This window comes from Crinia signifera, chromosome 1, assembly GCF_055691185.1.
Source record: "Crinia signifera chromosome 1, ASM5569118v1, whole genome shotgun sequence".
NCBI lineage: Eukaryota > Metazoa > Chordata > Amphibia > Anura > Myobatrachidae > Crinia > Crinia signifera.
Genome location: NC_139217.1, coordinates 68,368,399 through 68,387,980, shown reverse-complemented (window position 1 = coordinate 68,387,980; position 19,582 = coordinate 68,368,399). Strand labels below are relative to the sequence as shown.

Genomic DNA, 19,582 nt, shown 5'->3' with positions numbered 1-19,582 from the left:
CTATATATGTGGCAGACCCTGAGGTGGCTTGGGTGAACGGCGCCAGCAGGGTCTGTGGTGGGCGACTGGGCTGAACTGACAGACCCAGGCAGCAGTGAGTGCTGAGCTGGTCCCGCTCTGTGCATATTTAATGAGCGGTGACCCAGCACAGTGTATATTTAATGAGTGTGTCCCCGCCCCATGCATATGCTCAGCGCTCACTGCAGCCTGGGTCGCCTGTTAACTCAGCCAGCAGTGCCCATAGTGAATTGCCTCGCCCCTTCTTGGGGGGCGCCAGAATTTTTTTGGCAGGGGGGAGAAAAATTTCTAGCTACGCCACTGAAGGCATCAGTTTACAATCTTTGAAGAAAGGAAGTTTAGTGTCGGATGTCACAATTGACCACAGGTTTTAGCTTTTGTAGTGGCTGTAATGCTAGTGTGGTTATATTACAGGGTTGCCTACCTGACCCTCTCCTTCAGGGAGAAAATGCTCTGCTCCTGGACTTCCCTGGTAATGTATGCTTGCCATCACCTGTGGTGAAACACCTTTCTTATCAATTACCTACTGTAGCTCCCCACAGGTGATGGTAATCATAGATTACCAGGGTGACCAGGAACAGAGCATTTTTTCCCTGAAGGAGAGGGACAGGTAGGCAACCCTGCAGGCTGGGATACAGAGGGGGGTGAATGGGGTGGTCGCCCCCCTAGGGTCCCTGCGCCTCATGCTGACCACCGTCCCCGACAGCCATCAGCAGCAGCAATGTGTGCAGCAGCTTCACTCCATGCTGTGTGCTGCTGGTCTACTGCAGGCAGTGGTGATGACCCGGGAACCAGGAAGTGGCTGTGTGCGCACTGTCATGCTGTCTGCTGCGCTGGGCTCCTGCTCTGCACCAGGTGAGTGGTAGCCTCCAAGCTGTGTGCCACACAGTACTGCTGATTACAGGTCCCCGCACCCGTTGCTACAAGGGGGTTAACCGTCCTGTGGTCACTGGCTGGCTGCTGGTGTGCGAGGCGTGCAGGGGACCTGGGTTGCTACATTACAGCACAGCGCTGGGTTGTGTGCAGAGGCGTAGGGAGGACGGAGCCACCGGAGCTCATGCTCCGGGCGCCGATTGGTCGAATGGCGCTGCCGGCCCGCCCCCCCTCCACAAATGATCCCTGCACTGCAAGTGTCACTCTGAAGCATCATACTACGGGCAGCGTGACTGCACAGCGCCGGCGGCTGCCCTGCCTGGCTCCTGCCCTGCTCCCCGGTCCCTGCCAAGCGTCACGGGTGGTGGGGCCGGGCGGCGTGCTGACACTCCGACCTATGTCCTCCTGACCTCCTCTCTCAATTGCTGCTGCTGCCCGGGCCGGCTTCCGGGCAGCGCAGCGTGTCAGCGGCGCTGTCCTGTACAGAGCAGCGGCAGTTCGGCACTGTGTGTGACTAAGGGAGGATGGAGCCGCCCTCTCCTCTCCCTTCTGATGGTGCCGGGGCTCGACGTCACTATCTAGTGACTAGCCCCGGCTTTAATCACGCAGGAGTCAGGAGGACCCATGCTGCTGCGCTGCCAGCGCTGTGTGCTGCGGTAGACATGGGAGGCAGCAGGGACTGTCTGCAGTAGCTGAAAGACCCAGCGCCGACAAGGAAGACCTTCCCTCAATGCTGAAGGTACTGTAAACTGCAGCAGTGCACTTATGTTTAAGGGAGAGGGGATGTGGAGCAGCATGTACTGAGGTGGTGTGGGGGAGGATGAGATTAAGAGGTATAAAGTGCACTCCCTCCCCCGCTCTCCATCTAACCTCTCATATTTTTGTCTCTCCAATCCTACTCACGGCCTTCCATTGCTCTCTTTTCTCCTCCCCATATATCTCTGACACCCTCTCTCTTTTTCACTCCTCTTTATCTCTCTCCCTAACCACCCCTCTCTCTATTCGACACCCTCTTTGACTCTTAATTCCTTCTCTCTTCTGACCCCGATGGTCATTGTAGTGACAATGGGGGGCCCATAGCAAGATTTTGCCATGGGGCCCAGAAGGTGGTAGTTACGCCTCTGGTAGCAGCACTGACACTGTACAGTCTCCTCCCAGCCAGAGTCACCTGGCTACAGCAGCATCATCAGCCTTCCCAAGCGCTGGCTGTAGCCTGGAGGAGGAGAAGGTGTTTTGCTGCCACCCGTGCAGTGGCGTAACTACATTTTGGGCGCCCCCCCGCCGTTAAAGGGAGGGCGCCCAGCCACTGACCCGCCCCTCCGCCCGCTGCACCAACCCCCGCAGTCTAGATGTTCAGATCCAATATATCTGTGGGTACCTGGGGGAGCGGCAGGCGAGGACCGCAGGCGGCGCATATGGAGACCGGGGGCGCGGCGGGAGAATAGGAAGAAATCCTATTCAAAAGACCGGGCGGACGCTGATTGGCTGAGCTCTCAGCCAATCAGCGGCCGCCCGGTCTTTTTAATAAGATTTCTTTATATTCTCCCGCCGCGCCCCCGGTCTCCATCTGCGCCGCCTGCCGCTCCCCCAGGTAGCCGTCAATGCAGGTGGGGGGGACGCTGCGAGGCGGCTGGGGGGACAGACGCTGCGGGGGATGGACGCTGCGGGGGACACAGAGGCGGCAATTACTTACAGCTAAGCCGGGCAGGGGGAGCCGGGAGCTGTCACTGTCAGTACGGAAGAAAAAAAAAAGCCCATACAATGAATCGGCAGCCTGTGATTGGCTGAGCGCTCTCTCAGCCAGTCAGCAATTGGCTGAGAGAGCGCTCAGCAGCCAATCACAGGCTGCCCATTCATTGTATGGGCTTTTTTTTCTTCAGTACAGACAGCTCCCGGCTCCCCCTGCCCGGCTCAGCTGTAAGTAATTGCCGCCTCTGTGTCACCCCGCAGCTTCCGTCCCCCGCAGCGTCCGTCCCCCCAGCCGCCTCAATGCCCCCCTGCTCCCTTCACATTGCAGCTAACGTAACTATAGCACTGCAGCCCCCGGCGCCCGCACATGCATAGCGCCCCCCCGCGGTCGCGGGGGCTGTGGTGCTATAGTTACGCCCCTGCGCCCGTGCCTCTTTAACATCCCATTATTCAAGGTAGAATTATTATTATTATTTTTTACAGCTAAAGGATGTTTTTACAATAAACATAGTAATAAACTTGTTTTTTGGTGGATTCGTGGGGCCAGGGGTGGGGGGGGGGGAGTGAATCTCTCTGGCTTCTGCTGCTGCCCTGGCCTGCTGTGCTGTATATATCTTTATATGTATATATATATATTTATTTATTTACAGCTGTCAGCATGTTATATAGCGCAGCAGATTCCGTTACAGTGTCTTATATAGCGCAGCAGATTCCGTTACAGCGTCTTATATAGCGCAGCAGATTCTGTTACAGCGTCTTATATAGCGCAGCAGATTCCGTTACAGCGTCTTATATAGTGCAGCAGATTCCGTTACAGCGTCTTATATAGCGCAGCAGATTCCGTTAGTGTCTTATATAGCGCAGCAGATTCCGTTACAGCGTCTTATATAGTGCAGCAGATTCCGTTACAGCGTCTTATATGGCGCAGCAGATTCCGTTACAGCGTCTTATATAGCGCAGCAGATTCCGTTACAGCATCTTACACGCCAAGGCACTTTAACTGACACGTGTCTGACCAACCAGTGTGCGGAGAGTGAAAACCCAGAAGTGCGCAAGGGAAGTGGCTAAGCCAGCAGGCATGCTGCGACTCCAACTGGAAGGGGACAGAGGGGGCGTCGCCTGTCCGCTGGAGGGAGCAGAGCTAGCCTTCCCATCTTCCAACAGGAGGCGCCGACAACCGGGTCACTGGAAGACGGAGCGCCAGTGGCCTGAAAGCTGAGAATGCCCTGGTGAGTGTACAGCGCCGGCAGCGGGGTCTGCGTAGAGCTCTGCTGGGGCTTAAATGTTTGTCTTGCAGTTTGTCTTGCAGTCCCCGCTGCAGCAGTCGCTGCCTGCTCCGCTCTGCACGCTGCTGCTATTGACCCCAACCCGAAGCGTGGCGAGCACTGCGGTACGAGTCCTCCGACCTTTTCATACCCCTACTATCCACGTCGGCGTGGAGTTGATTCTCTATAGTGTGGCTAGCGCACGCGGACACCTGTGAAGCCCGCGAGGGGACGCGGATACCTGTGAAGGACAACTGAGCAGCAATGTATGAAGCAGTGATAACAGGTTAGAAGTGTGCCATGGCAACCAATCAGCTGCTATGTATCATTTTAGATAAATCAGTCAAATGGTTACTTCAAAGCTGATTGGATGTCCTGGCACACTTCTTCTCTGGCATACTTCTTCACCCTTATCACTGCTTCACACATCTACAAGTCAGTTCCCCAGTAATACTCACTGGCAGCGGTAGACTTCCGCACATTCCGCAGGTTAAACAAAAAAAATAAAAAATGTACAGGTATATTTAATATACCCAGAGCCGGATTAACAATGGGCCTGATGGAGCTATAGCTCCAGGCCCACTCTGCAAATATTGTATTTTGTAGCTGAGGGTCAGGGCTTTCCAACGAGACCAGCCCCGCGTCGCTAGCCCCCCGGGAACCGGAGATACCGCCAGGCAAACCTGGAACGTTTTCCCCTTAACATTACATGGGACCCGCTAATTCCGATCTCCACCCGGTTCCAACGGCTGCCAGTTCCCCCTACAGCATCACAGAAACTTGAGGTTGATCTCAGTCGAACCCAAATCGCTGGGCCTTCAATCTGATACCTGGTCCATATGGGTTCATTGGTTCTAGAGATATTGCAGGTAAAACTATTTTTTTTTTTCATTTCTGAAATGTAATTTCATGACTGTTCATGTTGTTTGAGGGCAGATTTCTCTGGAACCAAACGGCCCAGTTTCACAGGACCAAAATCATTCGAAGGCAACATGTAAATGGGTCAGTTGGTTCCGAAGATATAGCTGGTTGTTTAAAAGGGGGGCGGAGGTGGTTTTCTCTCCCGCTCACACCAGAAAATGCAGGGACTAGGCTGGTGTAAAAGGGGCCAGTCCGAGAATGTCCCTGCATGATCCTGGGACCATATTCGCTGCATTTTCTGGTATGAAAGGGGTATTATTTCAAATAGCCGAGACATGCAGTGCTCTGAATACAGCCGGGCAGCCCCCTGCTCTCTGCCCGGCTGTTAATGGCTGTCATTTCTGCCCAGCGGCGACTGTCCCCCAGTTACCGCGAGCATGTATTTCCCCTTGGCAATGAGCATGTAATCCCACATGGCAATGAGCATGGAACCCCTGGCAATGAGCATGGAACCCCTGGCAATGAACATGGAACCCCTGGCAATGAACATGGAACCCCTGGCAATGAACATGTAGGTAAGCAACACTTATGTAGCATCATTTTTAATAGGCATTATGGTGTTTGGCATAATACGTAATGGAGATTATGGTGTGAGGCTTAACATGTAATGAGCATTATGGTGTAAATTTTTAATGTGCGCCTTTGGCGCGCAATGCCCCTATTTATGAAGCATATTGTGCATTATTGCTCAATCTGTTTGGTATAGTGCAGGTATGTCCAAACTATGGCCCTCCAGCTGTGAAACTACAAGTCCCATCATGCATTGCAACAGTTTTGCAATTAGGGAATGCTAAAACTATGTCAAGACATGCTGGGACATGTAGTTTCAGCTGGAGGGCCACTGTTTGGACATGCCTGTTATAGTGTGTATTTTGGCTCAATCCATGTGGCAAAATGTGAATTTTGCCTTAATCTGTGTGGCATTACGTGAATTTTGACTCCATCTGTGTGCCATAGTGTGATGTTTTGCTCAATCGGTGTGAATTTTGTCTCATTCCATGTGGCATAATGTGTAAGAAGCAAGTACAGTTTGTATAAGGGGTATATGGTGTGGTAAACTTAGGTTACCACATAAAAGGTGCTGACATACTGTCTACCAAGTTTCGGTTTTCAGTATTTTTTTATGACTGGAGTGCAGTCTCACCCTGCAAGTATCTTAGGACATCGGTGTCCTGTGGGTGCACCTTTGGAGTGCACCCGCCAATATATCTCCCTGCATTTTTCTTATGCCAGCCCCCTGCATTTTCCAGGTATATATAATTAATTGAAAGTATTTACATAAATAGAGACACACCCATGAGCAGACCACCCAACCAGAACACTGGTCACGCCCCCCACATTATTAGATGCTGGCCGCAACCCCTATTATTGCGCATAATAGACCCTTGATAGTTTTCAGCTCCAGGCCCATTTAGACGTTAATCTGGCTCTGAATATACCCGCCACAAACACTATCCTTCTTCAGTAGGCCTTTCCATATAGCCAGTGAAAGCCCCAAAGCTATAGTTTTTGGGGCATGGTAAATAGGTAGAAGCTTTAACGTGCCCATACACTTATGCAACTTCTCAGAGGGGAGAAGTCGCATGTGATTTCCCTTGAACCACCCCGCAGCTTCCCAGGCTGCAGGGCTGCATACGATACCTTATGCAGTCCTTTGGCATACAGTGTATTGTATGCGATCCCAGCCAAGCTTGCCTGAGGCTGCCCGATTGTACATATCTATGGTGCAGCCAGTGCAATCTCTGGGTTCGATCCAATGAGCACAGGACCGCGCATCGCATGTCATACACTTGCGATTTTGACACTTTTCATTTGATTTCTCGGGAACGGATGAAAACGGCCAAAATCATACTAATGTATGAGGGCCTTTACGATCAAGGGTCATTCTCCCTATGATAAATATACCTCTTTTAAAAAAAGAAAAAAAAATGGTGACACTTATTAAAACAAATGCCATGTTACCATGTTTTATTCTCATACTGAAATATATTTCAGCAACCATAAAAAAGTTTGCATAGACACTATAATTTTTTTTTTTATTGTTTTCAATTATTTATTCTACATTTAAATCTCTAGTTTGTATCTCAAATATACAAAACATGGTCATCAGATCATACAAACAACAGAACTGTAGAAATAGTCTAGGAAAAAAAATATTATGTGTTACAGGGTAAAATGGCAGCGCAGAGTACACCTTCCATTAGTCTACTAAAGCACAGATAGGCAACATGGATTTTCCAGAGAACCGAGTCTCAGCCCTAGTGCTGGGACTTGTATTGGGCTGGGATCGTTTTGGTCTATAGCAACTAAGTCGACAAGCATTGGGTCGACACCACTAGGTCAACAGGCAGCAAGGTCGACATGGGTCTAGGTCAACATAGGTCAAGGTCGACAGGACATTAGGTTGACACAAGCATTAGGTCGACATGGGCAAGGTCGACAGTCAAAAGGTCGACATGGGGTTTTTCACTGTTTTTTTTTTAACCCGAATGTCAACACTGTCGATATGGACACAGTTTGAAGTGCACCGCATCCCCTCGCATCGCTCGCAATGCTTCGGGCACAGTGACTCGCTACACTCGGCACACTATTTTATTCTCCCACCACGACCTAGTGGATGGTAGGGCATGAAATACCGCCCATCAGCACATGTCGGCTCAAAAAACAGTAAAAAAAACCCCATGTCGACCTTTTGACTGTCGACATTGCCCATGTCGATCTAATGCTTGTGTCGATCTAGACCCATGTCGACCTTACTGTCTGTCGACCTAGTGGTGTCAACTCAGTGCTTGTCGGCCTAGTTGCTGTAGACCTAATGACCGTATCCCCTTGTATTTGCCTAATTCTACCCAACATATGCTATACCCCCAACAGCTTCCAATGGCATTTTCAAAAATGATATATGCTTTTATAGGCATTCAATAGCAGTTGTCCAGTATCGGTTACAACATTTTTGAAAATTAATGAATGCAATTAACAAAAGAAAATCATGCAGATAATCCAAGTATGCATTTGCGCAAAATACAGGCTAGCCTTTGACAATACACAGTTCCATTTAGTCCACCATGAGTATATGGCAAATGTTATTTACTACCTATGTCCTTACAAGCTCAGGTCAACAATGACGTGTTCAAAAATCTGAGTGTTTCCTTTAAAGCTGGAAGCAAAGACAAAATCCCGTCGATCAGTCGACACTGCTGTGAAAGAACGAGGAGCTTGGATATAGATCTCTTTAAACTTCTCAAAAGTCTTCTTCTCAGAGTCCCACTGGTAGATTTGTGAAAATGTATAGTCACTGCCCAGTGCCAAGTAATATCTATCCCTAAAGGCAAAAGGTTGCAATGCCATTGCTCCACGTGATGGAAGAGCCTGGATCTCAACAAACTGCTTGCTGTTCCACTTCATGATTTTGGAGTCACCGATAAACCTGGTCAATGAAATGTAAAGCTCATCTTTCATTTTGAAACTCTTAACCGCTAGGACGTCTTCCATATTTGGTATATCACTATAAGGGGTAAATTTCTGTGTGCTTTTGTTCCACTGTAATATGAGAGGAACTTGAGACCGGCTGGATAACACAAGATGAGGCTTCTCGTCCATTTCGATAAATTCTGCATCCGTGTCTCGGAACCATTCGTGGAGAGATTGGTGGGTGTAAAACCCTTTGCCGTTCCACTTGTACACAGTAGTCAAACCGGCCTTTGAGCTGTCTGCAATCACAAAAAATATTTCACCCTCAATCTGAAACAGCTCAATATCATTTGGTTTGGATATTCGCGAGACCTCAATGTCTTGGAACTTGGTGAACTTGGCCCAGCTTTCATCGTACTTGTATATGTGGGAGCCACCAAACAGCTGTGCCACCACCATGAACACTTGATCATCGATGAGTATAGCTTTGCATCCAACAATGGACTGGCCTGCCAACAGAAAGATTTGAGGGAAATATATAACTTAAAATATATTTATATTTCAAACATTACAGAATTTTCTTTGGTACTTGTGTATTAGCACGGCGCCCACTAAGCAAATTGCTTAGTGGGCGATTCTGCGTAAAAAAAAAAATCGCATTGCATGCGATTTTTGTGTGATATGATCGCATGCGATGCGATTTTCCTATGTAATTTATTCACTGCTCTTTTTTGCCCGCGGGTGGTGCGATGCGATCGCATTGCATGCAATTTTATAAGTTGCGATGCCATTTACTTTACTATACACTTATATGAGATGCAGTGAGATTTAGGCACCCCCCCCCCCCACTATCCACGCCACCCCGAAGCATGGCGAGCAGCGGCGGAACGCGTCCTCCCGACCTTTTCATACCCCCGAAGCGTGGCGAGCGGACGCGGAATACATGTAACGTAATTCGCTGCGCTCACCACGCTTCGAGCTCACCACACTATATAAAATCAACTCCACGTCGACATGGATAGTGGGTGTATGAAAAGGTTGGGAGGACGCGTTCCGCTGCACTCGCCAGGGGTGGCGTGGATAGTGGGGGGGTGCCTAAATCTCATTGCATCTCATATAAGTGTATAGTAAAGTAAATGGCATCGCACCCTACAAAATCACATGCGATTTTTTGCATGCGATGCGATCACATCGCACTTCCCACGGGCAAAAAGAGCAGTGAATAAATTACATAGGAAAATAGCATCTCATGCGATCGCATCGCACGCAAAAAATCACATGCGATGCGATTTGCCTACGGTGCCGTACCTATGCAAATTTGGGCGCCGTGATAATACACAAGTACCTTTTTCTTTTTTTTATTATTATTATTATTATTATTAATAAAAGAAAACAAACTTCACAAAGGCAGAACAAATCTACGATATATCGATTCTGACTGGTGAAGTAAGAATTTCTACCATGTTGGATTTTGTCAATTAACATAGAATCAGAGATTGGGGAATCAGGCAACTGATGTATGGGCCCCTTAAGTTTATAAATTAATTATAAAGTAATTGGATGTTGGATGGTCTGGGGAAAATAAAGGTGCCCATACATGCTGCAATTGCCGGGTGCGATGAGATGCAGGCTCCCATGCATATCGCATTGTACAACTCAAAAAGTATGTGCTTCACTTTTTGTACTAGATTGCATCTCATTACATTGCAAAACATATTCGATGCAATCTAGTCCAAATTGCATACACTAATTGTACCATGTATGGGCACCTTTACAGTGTCTCAAATTTGGCAAAGTCAAGATCATTAAAATATCTAAAAGTTGGATGGCAGCTTTCCTGGCACAACAGAACCTCAGTTTCTTCTTGAGAATCATGGTGGTACTTAAGAGAGTTGCAGTATTAACCCTTTGAGTGCCAAGTGAATTTGTCAAAATAGGTGTAAAAATTGGCATGCAAACCTTTTTATTCATCATAATGACCTGTCATGTTTACCTTATATAGGAAATATAGGGTGAGATTTAATAGGATGAGAGATTAAGAAAGGGAGAGATTTGGTAAGAAATCTCGGTACTTATGTATTATCTGGGCTCCCATGTTAAATGCACCACATTTTTTCATACCCCTACTATCCAACTACGCATGGAGTTGATTTTATATAGTGTGGCGAGCGCAGCGAGCCACCGTGCCCGAAGCGTGGCGAGCGGACGCGGTCTCATAAGAAAAACGGGAGCCCAGATATTACATAAGTACCGAAATCTCCAGTTTTTTTAAAGCGACAATCATTCACACTGCAAAATCAAACTGGTTTTGCCGTGTAAATGATTGCCGCTTTAAAAAACTGGAGATTTCTTACCAAATCTCTCACTTTTTGAATCTCTCATCCGATTAAATCTCACCCATAATCTTTTTTTTAAGCAACATTTTTTATTCAAATTTATATAACAAATGTGAGCGACGCTGGCATTTTTAGCGGATATTTCGCACATCTCTCACAGAGATGTTGGCACTCAAAGGGTTAAAACCATGTAACAATGAAAAGTGGAGGTGTTGACCATATCTACCAATCACACTCTAGCTCTCATTTTTAAGAATGCACAAGATAATTGATAACTAGTATCTGATTGGTTGCTTTCCCATTTTTTTTATGATTCTCCTATATAAATCTTCGGTACTTATGTAGTATCTGGGCGCTCGATTTTGAAATCGGGTCGGGACGATCGCATCGCATCCGACCAAATCTCATGTGATGCGATCGACCCGATTTTCCATAGGATTCAATGTAAAAATGGACCTGTTAATTTCCCTACTATCCAAGTGGGCATGGAGTTGGATATAAACCTGTGGCGAGCCCGAAGCGTGGCAGGCGCACGCGGATTATTTTGGTGACATGGATTACATTTTAAATAATCCGCGTCCGCTCGCCACGCTTCGGGCTCGGTGGCTCGCTTCGCTCGCCACAGGTTTATATCCAACTCCATGCCCGCTTGGATAGTAGGGAAATGAACAAGACCATTTTTACAATGAATCCTATGGAAAATCGGGTCCATCGCATCGCATCGCATCTGATTGTATGCCTTAAGTTAAGGCATACAATCAAAAAATCGGGCGCCCAGATACTACATAAGTACCAAATCTTCCTATGATACAGTTCTACCCAAGTGCAAGTAAAACTGTTTTAATATTCTAGTCCATGATTTATCATTCCGGCTCCTGGATGTTGCAGTGGGTGCCGGATGGGGTCCCCGACAGTCGGGATCCCAACAGGCATTTACCCAACGTCGGGATCCTGACTGTCAGAACACCGACAGCCGGGTTCCCGTCGGCCGTCGGCTATTTTCCCCCGTGGGGGTCCATGACCCCCATAGAGGGAGAATAGAATAGGTGGCTCGCATAGCGAGCCTCCGTGCCCGCAGTGTGGCGAGCGCAGCGAGCCCGCAAGGGGCTTAGTTGCGCTCACATGCTGTCTGGGTCCGGCCAGTCGGGATCCCGACGTCGGGCTAATGACTGTCGCACCCCTGTACCACACCCGTTGCAGTACAGAGCTGTATAGGCAGCATGTAGGAAGCAGGATCCGGTTGAGGGGTTGACATTGTCTAGGTCAGGGCTGGGCAATTGCGGCCCTCCAGATGTTGATGAACTACACATACCATACTGTTGAAGTGACAGCACACCCCACATAATAAAGTCTATGAATATTGATTGAAACAAGGGGTTACCTTATAAACACAGCCAGTGCGATTGTTCACCCCCCCTCTTTTTGTACACATACCAGGATGCTTTGCATTAGTTTTGCTATGTGGCCATGCTGAAACTGATGCAAGGCATGCTGGGATGTGTAGTTCATCAACATCTGGAGGGCCGCAATTGCCCAGCCCTGGTCTAGGTCGACAGTCACTTGGTCGACCACTATTGGTCAACAGGCAATAGGTCAACACATGGAAAAGATCGACATGCAATAGGTCGACACTGACGAAAGCAAAATGTTTTTTTTTTACCGACTTGTTCTTACTTCACAATACCAGTGAGCATAGAGGGAGAATATAATAGTGTCCAAAGCATGGTGAAGCGAACTGTGTGAGGGGACGCGTTACAGTAATTCAGGATCCATGTCGCCCAATGTCGGCATAGAGACCAAAAATGAAAAAGCCATGTGTTGACCACAAAGTGAGTGGAGTGGGACGAAGGTGGCCTTGCATATGCCAAATCTATATATTATGCCTGCATGACCCATCTGTCTGGCCATATCTAGTGCCTAAACCTTGCATGGCCAAACTGTGGCTCTCCAGCTGTTGTGAAACTATACACCCCAGCATGCCTTACCATAGTTTTAGCATTCCATAATAGCAAAACTGTGGCAAGGCTGGAGGGCCATCATTTGGACATGCCTGGCCTAAACAATCACCAATCTCCCACATGATTCATTTTAAGTATCTTAAAGGAGAGCACTTAAAGCCAGTAACTAAAATGTACATCTGGAAATGAAAGTGTTTGTTGTCTGTACCTGTGATGTTGTCATAACTTCTGAAGTTCATTTCAATGTGGTCCCACTCCAGAACCATACAGTTCTCCATGCTGGGCTGTGCTATAGCCACAAAAACATCATCCTTATACTGAAAAGTATCCACCGAGACAGACTGGTGGGGAAATATCTGATGGACAACAAAATCTGCAAATATAAAATTAAAAATTAAATAATTTATTTGCTTTTATAAAGATTCAATTTAGATACAACAATAAATGTTATAAACAATCATGGACTGATTGTGAGTTGGATGCAGTGAGCTGTTCCGTTCACAAGGACCGCCCGGCACATGTTCGCACAAACAGACTGTTCGCTGGGTGCATGCACCGAAGGCTGAGGCCAGGGGGCGGTGGCGGATAGTCGTGCCTATGGTAACACCCAGCATTTCATGGGCATTCCCATGGTACTCGCCTGGTAACGTGGGCGCCGGGGGCAGGCAGCTGACATCGCCGAATGCCCACTTCTGAATGCCCACGCACATCTAAGGTTAGCTAAGAGCAACCTCAGATGTGCGTGTGCCTTTCACATCATTCGATTGTCGGTGTTCCCCCACAGCCTACGAATGGATGTTAATGTTAAACATCCATTCTCAGCCCATGCGTATGAATGCGGCGTGCGAGGGAGAGGCATGCGTATCAGCATGCGCAGGGCGGCGTCTGGTGGACTCTCAGCCTTGCGAATCAAACAGATTAAGGTCCTAAGCCACTACCCACATTTCCAAGACATTACTGAAACAGTGTGTCTGAACTACCGGTGTGACTATATGCATGTAGTGTGACTTAAATGTATGTATGGTAGAAAAAAGCCATGCATCTGTATTAGAATCAGGGACTCAGCTTGCCCTGAAACTAGAGTAAAATTTGACAAAAAAATGTAATGAAACAAAAAATATATTACCATAAAATGGTTTGTCTCTGTTTCCGGGTGCTTAGAGTGGCGACATTGCAAGCGCATAGTATTACTCCCCAACAGTACTGAAGTGCACCAGCAGAGGTACAGTAGTACTGACAGGCCTGAACATTACCTGTCAAATGATAGTCTCTGTATGGAGAAGTTATCAGTGTGCACATATCTTATATAACAAATGTTCTGTACTGAGCATCCCGTTACTGAACATTCAATGTTCATAATACCAACAACAATGTCCCTATATTATCTCTGTACAGTACAGCCAGGTACTTGCAGTTAGGGAAGGCAGTGCTTCCCCTGTAATTTTATTTAAAATAATACAAAGAATATACTGTACCTATGACACATATTCTGTGTCATAAGTATTTTCTTTATATTATTTTAACAATTTGAAACATTTATATTAGTTTGGGAGACACCGATAAGTGGTGCACCCACTGACACATGAAGGGGATGAAGGGCTGGGGGGCGGGGCTAAGCTGTGGGCTAAAAAAGCCCATTAAAAACTGGCAAAAGCGGCAAATTATAAGTGCTTCAGTGACAGGGGCGGCTGTGATTAGCCAGCAGATCCAGCTGCTGTCCAATCACAGCAGCCCCTGTCAATTAAGCTTCTATACCAGGGCTGGGCAATTGCGGCCCTCCAGATGTTGAGGAACTACACATCCCGGCATGCCTTGCATCAGTTTCAGCATGGCCACATAGCAAAACTAATGCAAAGCATCCTGGGTTGTGTAAATCCTCAACATCTGGAGGGCCGCAATTGCCCAGCCCTGTTCTATACTGTATGTGCCGCTTTTATCCGTCTCTCCCCTGGTGCTGTGGCAGTGGTGAGTATTTTTTATTTTTACCGGTGTCCGTGGTCTTGGCGAGGGGGATCGGGATCGGCATCGGCACCTGGTGGGACGGTGGTGGTGATCCGCGGCGAGTGGCAGTGCCCCTCTGTACACAGCCACCACATGTCACAGAGCACAGCTGATCACTGTTGGGGGGGGGGGTGCTTTTCATTATTGAGATTATTAAGGCACAACGGCACCATTCCACCCTTCTTTCCCCCTTTCTATCTGTCCTATTCCTGCCAGAAGCCCGTGGAAATCCCAAAAAATATAAGTCCACGGGACATAAAAAGAAGGTAAGTAAGAATTTATAGAGGCAATTCCTCACTAGTCTCAGATTCCAGTGGGCCCCAGTATACAGTAATCAGGACTATAGAATGAACAGCGCCTGATTAACCAATAGGCTGATTAGGCCGCAGCCTAGGGAACCAGGATGTGTGTGTGTGTGTGTGTGTGTGTGGGGGGGGGGGCACCTTGCAGGTGGCAGCTGAGTAATAAAATTAAGGCCTAACTTATTCTATGCTTGTTAGCCATCATTATCACCCTTCCCAATGTATTGTGGGGGTAAAGTTCTTGAGGTGACTGCCAGATGGTTGTGCCACTGTGATTACTGATGGAACCATTACTTAGTATGTACATTGTGCTACAGTGCCAGCTGGGCAGCCTAAAGCCAAAGTCTCCTTCACACAACCTTGTTAGTTGCACATGGGCAGTATGACTGGTGAGTCCCTGAGCGTCCATACAGGGGTGTTAACAGCATAACAAGGGAGGCTACATATATACTATCAGCCAAGGGCACCTGAGACATTTAATTAGGCCTTGAAAATGAGTGTCTCCCTGCTTGGACCACAATAAAATGGCTGCTACTTTGTGTAGATACTTTATTTTCATTATTGGTCTGCTTATGCGGTAAATAGAGGAGAAGCTGCTGGTCACTGCTGAGTTATTCTACCAAATGATAGGTAGAGTGGTGTTTACTATGCTGGGCAGTTTATGCTGTATCTTTCCTTACAGGAGATCTTCAGGAGCAGAACATTAAAAGTTGACAAGGAAGCTCTTAGGGCCAGATTCTCTAAGCTTCAAAAGTGATATAATAGAGAGTGATAAACAGCCAGCCAATCAGCTCCTGCCTGACATTTTTCAAACACAGTCTGTGACATGGCAGGTAGGAGCTGATTGGCTGGCTGTTTATCACTCTCCATTTTATCACTTTTGAAGCTTAGAGAATCTGGCCCCCAGTCCTGGCCCCCACAGCTCATCTAGCATTTGAGATACATGCTCTCCCATGCTGTACCCCTATCTATAACTCCAGTAATGCTATAGTTATTTGGAGGAATATCACAGCCAATGCAGAATGAAGTGAATTGTATTTTGTGCATTAGTCCTGAATTATAACACAATTGCACACAGTACCTGTCGTTATGCAGTCTGAATTAAAGCTTGTTAGTTCATTCAGCTTCTTCCATTGATATTCAGCAGGCCCAGCGCAGAACACATCAGACACTGTGGAGTTTGTCATCTTAAGCCAGGAAAATAGCCACTTGGCTTTACAGTCACACTCAAACCTATTGCCGCGTAAATCTCTGTAACACAGAGATAAAAAAGAATAACCAAATACACAGAGCACATAAACAAGATATACAATTATTGCTGCTTAGATTTGTCACACTATAAATAATGCACATTCCAGAGCTTAGATTATCAGCTGTATGAGGATCCATTTTGCAGCATTTTAGTAGTGTGCTGTCTTTTTCTCACATGTTTACGATACAGTACATGCCAAAACGGGAGTTACTGTATAGTGAGGTGGCTGTAAAAATATACAGTACCCCCAGCTGTCTCGATATCAGCAGGACAGCCTTGATTTATGGCCTTTGTCCTGTCTTCCACATCAAGACTGCATTGCCACAATCTGACAGTCACTTGGGGCCTTATTCTGATCGGTGCGGATATTCCCGCATGCGGACGGACCGCCGATGTTGATCGTCTGCGCATGTGCAGAGGTCACTCTGCGCATGTGCAGGCGATTTCGCCGCACGGATTCTTTATACGCCGCACAGGGGGCGTAGAGGGGCTACTTAGCCTCATTACCCTATGCATACGCCCCGCGTTTAATGGGCGTTCCCATGCAAACGCGGGGCGTATGCATGGTAATGAGGCCGTGACGCGTGGGTACGGGGCGGGCATCTGACATCGCCGGATGTCAGCTGCCCGCCCCCATACATGATTTCACACGGACAAGTGTCCGTGTGGTCTTGTGTTGCGGGACCTGGTGGAGCGTGCGGCCCTGCATTCGATGTTCGGCGACCATCGAATGCAGGGGCAGCTCCCAAGACGGAGGAGGCGTATCCCCGTCCAATTTCATGCGGATCGCCACATATCCGCGTACGGACGGCAGGTGGCGATCCGTATGGAAGGCGGGGATTCGCCTGCACGGTTGCGGCCGCATATTCTGATCGGGCCGCACCGATCAGAATAAGGCCCTTGGTAAGGAGGGGGGGGGGGGGGAGTGGTTCAAAGGGTGGAACATTGGCTCTTTTTCTGCATAGGCAAATTCCTTCTCAAATGGACAAAACCATGTGCACTGCAGGGGGGGGGGGGGCAGAGAGATTTAGATTTGGGTGAGTTATTTTGTTTCTGCGCAGGGGAAATACTGACTGCTTTATTTTTACACTGCAATATAGATCTGACGGTACTTGTGTATTAGCACGGCGCCCACGATTTCCATCTTATGGCATCTTATACAATTTAAAATTGTATACCATTGTATATGGCATACAATGGCATACAATGAGATGAGATGAGATGAGATTTTAAATTGTATAAGCACACTAATGGGTGCTTACAATGTTAAATGCACCCCCACGCCACCACCACTATCATCACCAACCCGAAGCGTGGCGAGCGCAGCGAGCCCGCGAGGGGCGGCGGTACGCGTCCTCCGACCTTTTCATACCCCCACTATCCACGTCGGCGTGGAGTTGATATTATATAGTGTGGCGAGCGCAGCGAGCCCGAAGCGTGGCCGCTTTTTACTTTACATGTTTCTTTACTTTACACGCTTCTGGCTCGTTGGCTCGCTGCACTCGCCACACTATATAAAATTAACTCCACGCCGATATGGATAGTGGGGGTATGAAAAGGTCGGAGGACGCGTACCGCCGCCACTCGCGGGCTCGCTTCGCTCGCCACGCTTCGGGTTGGCGTTGATAGTGGGGGTGGCGTGGGGGTGCATTTAACATTGTAAGCACCCATTAGGGTGCTTATACAATTAAAAATCTTATATGGGGGCCAATTAACATTGAAAGCAACCATTAGTGTGCTTATACAATTTAAAATCTCATCTCATCTCATTGTATGCCATATACAATGGTATACAATTTTAAATTGTATAACATCGGGTCCCATCGCAGCACATCTCATCTCATTGCATACCATATTAAGCCTTATGGTATGCAATGCGATGGGCGCCATGATAATACACAAGTACGGAACTGACTTTGAAGTGAAACCCCACCCAAATGTAATACTCTCTGCACAAGTTACATCTGTCCCCCTACAGTGCACATGGTTTTGTCCATTTGAGAAGGAATTTGCCTTTGTGAGTGAACCAGAATAAAGGCCATTGTTCCAGGCTGGAAAAAGTGTGACAGGAACTTTAGCATGACAGGATAGTGGCAGGAGGAGGCAAACGGAACCAGCTCCACACAACAGCTGCAGGCACCCTCCCCACCAATGCGGCAACTGACACCAAGACAGCGTGGTCAGTGTAATTTTACTACCTTTTTTTCCATTCTCATGAAATCTTTTGATGGTTCGTGAATTATATACATAAAGGAGAGTGGATACCGATATTTTCACAGGTCATTGACAGACTTGCACAGGGCAGATTTTCTTTCTGTTTGGGTGGTGGCTAACTACTCACAGTCATCTACAAATTTACAAATGAGCGATACATGCAGGTGCTGGGACAGACCTTCTTGTTCCCATTTTTACACACCCAGTGGACAAACAGACAGATGTCCTAACTTTAAAATATAAAGTGGAGAATGATACAGTACCAGCCAACCAGCACCCAACTGTCATTTTTCTAACACAGCCTGTAACATGACCGTTAGTAGCAGATTGGCTGGTATTTATCACTCTCCACTTTATCACTTTTTAAAGCTTGATACATCTGGCCCAAAGTCCATACCCATTTTTGGCCGGTAAAGTACCATTTTCTATGTCCTGTACTGGTCAAAGAGGGCTTTTTCAGCGGTTCCCAGCTCTATTGAATCCTATGGGAGCATCATGAGGCCATACCCCTTTACCTATCCACATTCAGTGGTTTACTTGCAGTGTACTTGTACTATTATGGAGGGTACTGTGTTTGTTTAATTACTGTGGGGGCCACTGTTTTTTTTTTTCCCCATGGGGCCCTGATGGTGTGTCTTGGCAATTATAAGTCTTTTTGCTGTGTCGTGAGTTGAAAAAGGTTGAATATCACTGCTCTAGAGCAGTGGTTCCCATCCTGGGGTACACTGCAGACTGGTTGGGGGTACTTAAAAATAATATTGGTAATGGCGGAAGAAGAAGAAGTCTCCCGATGGCAGAAGAAGTCTCCCATTGCTGTGGAGACGAACCGCGTTGTCTCACTTCTGGTTCCGTTTGCAGCATTAGCAGTGTCTTCTCATTCTTCTGCCCGAGTAGCAATCTACTGGGAGCTACTACCCGTGTCAGCGTTCATCTGCCCCAAGCTGTCATGGGTGGAGGAAGAGCGGCATTAATCCTACAGGTGTTAACAGGAACCCTGCAGACAGTACACAGCCAGATTCCAGACACGGAGGAACCTGATTTCTGACCGGCTACTACTCCTCCGCTACTGCGGCCCCTCGTAGCCGGTCTGAGTGGCCCACCCACCTGGCGGCTTTGTAGGAAGTCAAGTACAGGGGAATTCTCATGAGAGGTCGGTAGTTCTCCTGAGATTCCTCTTAATCAACAGCAGCCAGAGACTGTCAGTCCTATTCAGCGGCAGCCACCGGAGCGTGGGACAATTTTTAAGAGAATTTTTTACATATGTCCCCTGAAGGATTTTTTCCCCCTTACAAACGGTCCTTGGCACAAAAAAAAACGTTCCCCACACCTGCACTACTGCGAT

General features: G+C 47.6%; 1 protein-coding gene across 4 annotated transcripts in view; it reads right to left on the bottom strand.

The window, feature by feature from the left end:
- Positions 1 to 6,820: 6,820 nt before the first annotated feature.
- LGI2 (leucine rich repeat LGI family member 2) overlaps positions 6,821 to 19,582 on the bottom strand; it is a 47,949-nt gene continuing 35,187 nt past the window's right edge. For all 4 annotated transcript variants that reach the window (XM_083160723.1, XM_083160692.1, XM_083160758.1 and 1 more), the window contains 3 exons: positions 15,856 to 16,025; positions 12,680 to 12,844; positions 6,821 to 8,686 (listed from right to left, as the gene is read on the bottom strand). In XM_083160723.1, the coding sequence (XP_083016849.1) occupies positions 7,869 to 8,686; positions 12,680 to 12,844; positions 15,856 to 16,025 (1,153 nt within the window). In that variant the 3' untranslated portion in view covers positions 6,821 to 7,868. The remainder of the gene's footprint in view (positions 8,687 to 12,679; positions 12,845 to 15,855; positions 16,026 to 19,582) is intronic.